Source organism: Diplotaxodon limnothrissa, linkage group LG19 (assembly GCF_057381915.1).
Source record: "Diplotaxodon limnothrissa isolate DT_005_m linkage group LG19, D_limnothrissa_male_GT1.1, whole genome shotgun sequence".
In the NCBI taxonomy this organism is placed as follows: domain Eukaryota; kingdom Metazoa; phylum Chordata; class Actinopteri; order Cichliformes; family Cichlidae; genus Diplotaxodon; species Diplotaxodon limnothrissa.
Window position 1 is genome coordinate 6,051,328 of NC_140614.1, and position 8,392 is coordinate 6,059,719.

The 8,392-nt window shown below is 38.2% G+C and overlaps 1 protein-coding gene across 1 annotated transcript; it reads right to left on the minus strand.

The window, feature by feature from the left end:
* Positions 1-1,694: 1,694 nt before the first annotated feature.
* nubpl (nucleotide binding protein-like) lies at positions 1,695-7,466 on the minus strand. Its single transcript, XM_085342846.1, has 11 exons — positions 7,323-7,466; positions 5,272-5,416; positions 4,819-4,853; positions 4,576-4,666; positions 4,437-4,476; positions 4,236-4,326; positions 4,067-4,160; positions 3,828-3,913; positions 3,612-3,732; positions 2,553-2,635; positions 1,695-2,234 (listed from the first exon to the last, which is right to left on the minus strand). The coding sequence occupies exons 1-11, from the start codon at positions 7,449-7,451 to the stop codon at positions 2,172-2,174; spliced, it is 978 nt and encodes a 325-aa protein (XP_085198972.1). The 5' UTR covers positions 7,452-7,466; the 3' UTR covers positions 1,695-2,171.
* Positions 7,467-8,392: the final 926 nt, after the last annotated feature.

Here is an 8,392-nt window from a genome sequence, read left to right on the forward strand (position 1 = left end):
TCCTCTTTGTTTTATGCCCCCTAAAAGTCATGTGACTCTTTCCTGGTCAAAATAAACAAGATTTTAATATATTTAATGATTGCAGCTATCATTAATGAGCTATTGCACTTTAGCTTGTCTCTGAAGCCATTCTTCATCCCCATGTCTCTCTATCACCTTTACTATAGTAACAAGTTTGGACATTTCCTAAAATACTGCAATAACAGCAGTGATTCAAATCCCTTTAAATAACAGCAGACATTTAGCCTGTTATAGCAAGACACTGTGAACACAATGCAAAAGGTGAACCCGCGAATAAACAACGACTCATCAGTTTCACTAGAAGAATAGATTTTACAAGAAACCACGTCATTAAATTGGCCTAACTCAGACTGGATGATGACTAGTATAGAAAAAGATGACCACAAACACACACACAAAATATAAAGAGGCACAAAACAACATCAAAGAGGCACAACAAAAAGCCCTAGAGACACAAATATACACCAGAGACACAAACGTACACTAGAGACACAAAACAGCACTAAAAACACACTAAAGAATAGAAAGACACCAAACAGCCACTGACACACAAATGTACACTGGACACACAATTAAAAACACAAAACAACATCAGACACACAAATATACACCAGGGATGGATAACAACACTAAAAAGGCACAAAACAATCTCAGAGAGATACAAATGTACACCAGAGACACAAAATATATAATTTTTTAAAAACCACACACACACACTCGCAAAAACACACACATGCACACAAAACAGGATTGGAGGTATGTAATAATAACAGAGTGACACAAAATGACACAAAACAATTTTAAAGTGACATTAAATAATTAAAACAACACACAAAATACAAATAGGATAACAAAAAAGACACTAAATAACCTAAGAGAGGCACAAACACACACTGGAAACAGAAAACAACATCAACAGGAGACAAAAATGCACACCAGAGACACAAAAGAAAACACAAAACCTCAGACACAAAGAGTAACCACAAAGAAACACACTGACTCAAAACAACCCCAGAGAGAAACGCACTGACGGCGGAGATGCAAAAACGCCTTCAAAAAAAACTACAAAAGGACACAACCAAGACAGGAAACAACCTCCAAGAGACACACAACAACCTGAGAGATACAACATCCTCAGGAGACACAAAATGACGCTGCACGGACACAAAACAATCTCAGAGTGACAGGCACAAACACCGGGAAGACACAAAACAACCTAGGAGCAAACAAGGACAACTCCAAAAAGAGACAAAATGTCCAAAAAGCAAACATACGACCTCCTGAAAACACCTCTGCAGACACACAAGAGAAATTGTCCCTATTTGCCACACAAAAGAAATGGCTTTAGTTTCTTGGCCACCCCGATATAAGTACTGCCTGGGCATCAAACTCTTTATCGAGTGAACCCTGACAGCGTGACGAGGGAGACTTCTGACCTGTGTGGAGAAAAGATGAACACAGAATAACAGCCAAGAAAATCACAGAGGAGCAGCCAGAAACCAAAATGTTTCAGGTTACACATCCTGATGTGTAATTCATTTATTTAAATGCACACAGCCCTCTCTGCTGGTTATTCATGGAACTGCATAAAGCAGATGAAAAGGTCATTTTCGTACAGGATCTATCACTTTTACTCTGTATACAAATAAGAGCAATACTTCATAGAGGCAAAAATCCTTGATGTTTTTATTACTTTGATTTCTCACTAAAATGACAAAAACACACCAGAAAAACAAATTCAAATTGACTGTTAAATCATTGTGTATATCATGATGCAGACAATTATCTAATACAATAATATTCAACACTTTTTTTTCTGCAGGAAAAGAAAAGGAAAACAAGACAAAGGAATTATTATATTACTGTCTTTACTTTACTGGCATCCAGCTAATGTGCTGCCATTTATGGCCAACAGCATGCGAGCAGATCAGAAAGGGTTAAGACTAGGGTTGTGTAGCTGACCGTTTTATGAAACGCTGTCAGAGAACTACATGGACACACAATAAAAATACTGTTACAACATGGATAAGAATCGACATTCTTTTGTGCGTTTTGGACAGCAGATGACTTTGTGCGTTAGTCTGTGTTCTGTATACGTGTCATTCAACGTCTTCATGCGTCACCCAGCTGACTTCATCTTGAAGCGTCTGTCAACTACTGACTTTCTGTAGTCTCTGGACCACAGCAGACGCCACCGTCCTGTATGCTGCTGCCTGGACAGTGAAAATAAAATCAAGTTACACCTCAGTGCTGCAGTGTAGCTGAGCAGGTATATGAACAGATTTCTACTGAAGCTGAAGAATAAATAACTAGGACATAATATTATATTTTTGTTGTATTGTGTTATCTGCTTTCAGTGAGTGGTTTACCGATAAAGTTTGAAGTTTTACTCATACTATTTTGTTCATTTATAAAATAAGAATGAGAAAACGAAAGAGAGAAATGTGGGGTAGAATAAAAAAAATAAATAAATATTTCTTTTTTTGAAAAAAAGAAGAGCAAAACAGAATAGAATAGATTCAAACAGAGACCTCAGGGCTGTTGGGAGAAGAGATGACCACTGGCTGTCCTCTGTCTGATGTCTCTCTGATGGTTATGTGAAGAGGGATGTCACCTGGAAACAGTCACATATACATGAAATCACATGTTAAATATAAAAGAAATCAAAAATGGTTTCAATGTTTTCAGAAACAGAAAATCAAAAGCTTTACTTTGTTGTTTTCAAATGAAATAGTTCATAAAACCAATGTCAAATCATCCTTGTGACGGCAATGAGACACATCCAAGTCACTCGGTTCATTCCAGATATGGGGGTGTTGAGGCAAAAAGCTTTTTTTCTTTGCAAAATTAATGCCACTTTCCAGACAGGTCTGGGTTAGGACTCTATAGTAGTCTAACAGTCAAAACATAGCAACTAGAGGCATTTGCAAAAAGCAAGTGTTAGATCTTCAAGGTCACACAAACATCTACCACGATGCGGATAAAACTGTCTCATGTGACAGGCCAGGTCCATGAAAGTTGTGTGCTATGACTTAAATATGGGGTTTGTTCACCATCAATAAGATGGCGAAGAAAATGATTAAGTTAAATTGTACGATGTGTGTTGGGACTATCCACAGCTTTGCCCCAGGGAATACAGAGAGTGCTGCTGAGTTCATGCTGTCAGGCTGCTGTGGTAAATGTGAATCTCTAAGCTGCATTCCTCTTGGTAATCTATATGAACTATAGCTTTTGGGTGCCAGTTTAGCAGACTGATTGAAGAGGTACCCATATTCCTTCCGACTGAAATGTGGTGGCCCGGGTTTGAGTCTGACAAAGGTAAAAAGCCCAAAAATAAATCTTAGCTTTTAACAGATAAAAGAAAAATCTGATTCCTGAGTCTTACTTTGTCAAAAGCCCACTAAAGAATTTAGGAATGACAACATGAATGAAAAAATTCCTATAAAATATATATGTTCCCTCAACTTTATGCATGCCACTTTTACTGCACCTAATGTCTTGGAGCATACGAGGGTTAATACGGACAGCAAACTACTTCGAGCACCCTCGGACATCACTAAAAACAAATTAAATGAAAGTGACGGTCCAACCTAAAAATGTGACTCCCAAAGTGTCTGCAAGCTGTCGGGCCCCATCAGAGCCGAAGATGTGGGTCTCATGATTGCATTTGGGGCACTGGAAGACGCTCATGTTCTGAACCAGACCCAGAACCTGCAGGAAAGAAAATATCACTTCCTGTTGTATTCATCGACCCAACCTGAATCCAATAGTTTATGCATACACTGACACACACATCAACACATTACCGGCACGTTCACTTTCTTAAACATCTCGGCTCCTCTGCGAGCATCCAGCAGAGCGATGTCCTGCGGCGTGGACACAATAACCGCACCTGTACAAGACAAACATCACATGACCCGACTTAACTTTGAACTAAACATGTGTTATTTACTTCTGGGGGCTACAGCAATGAGGATACTTTTAAAAAGTGAAGTTATGTGTTTAGAAAACATCATTTGTATTAGGTGATGTGTGACAAACCCACCTGCTATGGGGATGTTCTGGGTGATCGACAGCTGGACGTCTCCAGTCCCAGGAGGCATGTCCACTACCAAATAGTCCAACGACCCCCAGTCCACCTACAATCACAAAACATGTTTCATCAGCTTCCTTTAAATTCAATAAACTGACAGTGCAATCTAAACTGGTCTCACCTGTCTGAGCAGTTTCTCTATACCAGACATCACCATGAGCCCCCGCCACACTATCGGAGCCACATCATCAACCAGAAAACCCATAGACATGCTGGCAGAGAAGAAAGTGAATCAGAAGAATAGGTCACATAATAGACATGATTTAGGGCTATTTATGGGTATAACAAAAAGGTTGTGATGTAATGTTGATGACAGTCTCACCAAGGAACCCCATAGTTGGTCAGGGGGATCATCCGATTATCTGAAAGATATGTAAAAAAAAGAAATAAAAAAACACTTTTCTGTTATAAAATGTTTACTGGAATTTTAGAAACCTTCAGCTGAATTGAACTAGCCATACTGTCACTGAGCTCTGGGTTTCCTTTCAGGTTCATAAGTTTGGGAATCGATGGACCAAACACATCGGCATCCAACAGACCCACAGACTTTGACTGGAAGAGAGAGAAAAAGTCATACAGTATAGCTCTGAGGAGGACAGACTAACAGCTCACTGTCATATGTGTGTTGTTTTTTGTTGGCTGAAATTACATACATATATAGTATATAAAATATATAATATATAATGATAAAGCAGATTCCTTACCATGTCATTGGCCATTAATCCTAGAGCCAAATTCACTGGCATGAGAGAAAAAACAGACCAAATCAAATCAAATACTTCTCATTGAAAATGTTCAAACATTAGGCCACCTGAAACATGATTTTCTTTTAATATTTTTCTATTTAAAGATCTTTTATGATCAGCGCCAAAGTAAAAAGTATAAGATCTTACGTTCAAAATGGTTTCTTGTTAAGTAACGTTTAGCAGAAAACACTGCAATAGCAGATGAAATCTACTTCACCAATTACTTTTCCATTTCAGAACCTTTTTTCTTCCCTTTTTTTTGGCATTGTTCTATAAACTCCAAACAAGGCCATACCTAAAAAGGAATTCATTCAAAAGCACCAATTTTACCCTCTTAAAAATAAAATAGCTCTGGAAGAAAAAAGATGGTGAGAGAATTTTCCATTGTTTAGTATGAGTTTTACTGAGCACCTGCAGTAGTGGACTTCCCAACACCACCTTTTCCTGAAGCCACAACAATGACTTGCTTGACCCCTGGGATGGGCTTCTGTTTGGGGAGACCTCGGGCCATCTGCTGCCTCTGCCTCTCCTGCAATGCCTTACTGTCCACTGACCTCTGTAAAACAACAAACCAGTAAATAATGTAAACAACGCAAAAGTTTAGTTTGTGTTTGAGAGATTAAAAGACCAAAAGACACATTAACGCTGAAATTACAGATAGTCCCAGATGACACTGTGGTCTATGATAAATGGACTTTGATCTGAACATAAAATGTAAACAAACCTTTTCTTGATGCACGCAGGTAAGTAAATCCCAAAAGGTTGATTCTATTCATCTGGACATAGCATTTTTCAGTGGGAGAAACGTTTCATCACTCATCCAAAAGACTTCTTCAGTCTCAGCTGACTGCAGGTTTCCCCAACCTTATAAAAAGACCCCAAAGTCCATCTTTTAAACGAACTGCAAAAGAAATTTCCCTCGTACCGACCATAGCTGGACTTGCCATCGGGCATACTGGGCATCTGCCCGGTGGGCCGATGGAGTTTTTTTTGTAACGGTATAAACAATAAATAGGTGGTGGGTTGGCCAGATGCTGGCCGATGTGTAAAAATAACTCAGTTGTTTGGTGGTGGCTGTGGCGGAGCTTCGACAGAGGCCAGCAGGTGGATGAGGGAAAAACGGGAGGCAGGAGGAGGAGAGACCCTGAACTTCAGGTAAGAAGTTTCGACCTGCAGTCTATCTGGGTCAGATGTAAACCAAGTTTAGGTGTAGTTTATTTTCGTTGTGCTGACTTTTTACAGTCAGTTATAATAACTCACACTGCATACTAGCTAGCATGATGGAGTTTCTATACATCTGGGTGGGTGCTATGATGTTACTGATGTTGAACTTTATTCATAAGGTTAGTTAGTAGAGTTGCCAACCGTCCCGTAAAAAAACTAATCGTCCCGTATTCAGAGAAAATATTACACTTTTCGTATGAAGGTGAAAAGGAACACAGTTTGTCCCGTACTTCAGCTAGAATGGAAAAAGACACAAAGCTGGAGTTATTCTGCGTCTTTACACTGTCAGCTGCCTCTTCTTATGTGACGTATATATGTGTATATATGTGTATATGTGTATAACACATATATATGTATATATTGTACTATTCTTAGTTAGCGTATTGTCTGTTTTGTCTTAATGTTGGTTTATAATGGAGCACTGTAACAAAAAATTATTTCCCCCAGGGATCAATAAAGTATTCTGATTCTGATTCTTCTCTCATTCTCTCCCCCTCCCTCTCCTGTTTCTCCTTCTTTAGTGAAAATGCCTGGGCCGATTTTATATATTTCTTTAAGCAAGTTCTTCATGACTGAGCCAAGTGTCCTCTTTTTTGGAAATCAAAGTATGGTCACCCTAGCATAAGGTTGGGGGAACCTGTAATCAGCTGAATCACTTGAATAAGTGACATAACGTTTCTCTCACTGAAAACGCTACGTCCAGATGAACAGATTTAACCTTTTGGGATAAACAAACCTTATACCATATATAATAGAGAGTGCACAGAGTGGGATTACTATGCTTGCTACTATTCTTAGAAACATGTTCACGATATGTAATTGGTTGTTAATAGTATTAAGGTAACAGTATATATATATATATATATATATATATATATATATATATATATATAGTTCTATAATTAACAGTCAAGTATTTATGAAATCAATAACCACTTCCGGTTTAAAGTTTCAAAATTATCTTTTCGTGTTCTAAATGTGGGTGTTACAGCTAAAGTTTAGAACGCTACATAAAGGAGAACAGCAACATCTGATCAAGTAAAACCATTTTAACTCTTGTGTGTGTTAAAATAAAGGTGTGTTCCGGATTGTTTAATTCCCTCAGTATATTTTACGATTGTCGCTTTTATTCTGAACATGTTATTTCCGGTCGTGTTGTTGAGTTTCCGTTTAGCTTATCACCAACAGAGAGCTACATTAACTGAAGTCGTACGAAGAGAAACACAGAAAAACATTACCTGGCAGCGTTTAAACTGTACACAGCACGTAGCTCCATGTTTTATTTCGCTCCCCGTTCGTAAAACCGAAGATTTATAAACTGATATTTTCAGTAAATGTGACAGTCTGCTGTATGCGAACAGGGCCATGTTTAGCTGTTTAGATGCCCCTCAAGTCGAGGCATGTTTGCGTCATAGTTGCGCAAAATGCGCATGCTCGTGGCGGGTGGGAGATTTGTTTATCCATCGTTAGTCCGTGAGAACTAAGCGCTTTCTAAAATTTAATATGAAACATTTAAAACTGTACGTTAAAAAGAAAGAAACTCGTGTATCAACAACACAGGTTTTAAAAATTATATTTTATTCTTCATTTTTTCCCCCCTATTTTGATCCTGAGTGGTGAAAGGTGCTGAAAAGTCAATTTAAGGACGACACTACAAGTAAATAGACGGGGAGGGGGAGCAAGTAGGTAAGGACGGTATGCGAAAATAGCGCGCAGTCCTGAACATGTCTGAACAGTTTCAGTTAACGTTGACACGGAAGTGGGTTAAATGGGTCATGTGTTTTCTTCTCATTCATTAACTTTATAACAATAAAAACATATAAGGCACCATTAGTTATCCAAGCATCTAAATATATACGGTTGAGCATTGCAACAGACGAAAAAGAGAGATAAAAAAAAAAAAAACGAGAAATAACAAAAGAAAGAAAGAAAGAAAAACAGGGGCAATGTAGAATCCAAGAACCTATGCATAGTGTGAACAGAAAGGGAAATCATGATCCACATCTTATATAGGGAGGAGGCGTCCTTTTAACATGAATTGAACTTACTGAAAAGTGTTAAAAGTTTATGGGCTTTGTTTCATTTACAAGTTTCAGCGACTTCTGTCACCATCTGTTTATACATGGTTTAGCTTTGAGATGTCTGCATTTAAGAATAAAAAACTTTCCCACTAACAAGACATTTCTAATCACCAATATACTGAAACTTAGCATTGTGCTAATCAGTACAATTTAAGCATTCATTGCACCTGTATATACACCTGTGCAGCAAATGTATGGTAAAGATACAGCTAATGAAACTTAATTAT

Coding starts and splice junctions, on each gene's coding strand:
- nubpl (XM_085342846.1), bottom strand. CDS start 7,451: ATGGCCCTGTTCGCATACAGCAGACTGTCACATTTACTGAAAATATCA. Junction 3,733..3,827: donor TTAAGAAAGTGAACGTGCCG/GTAATGTGTTGA, acceptor TCTTTCCTGCAG/GTTCTGGGTCTGGTTCAGAA. Junction 2,636..3,611: donor TTTGGGAGTCACATTTTTAG/GTTGGACCGTCA, acceptor GACTGTTTCCAG/GTGACATCCCTCTTCACATA.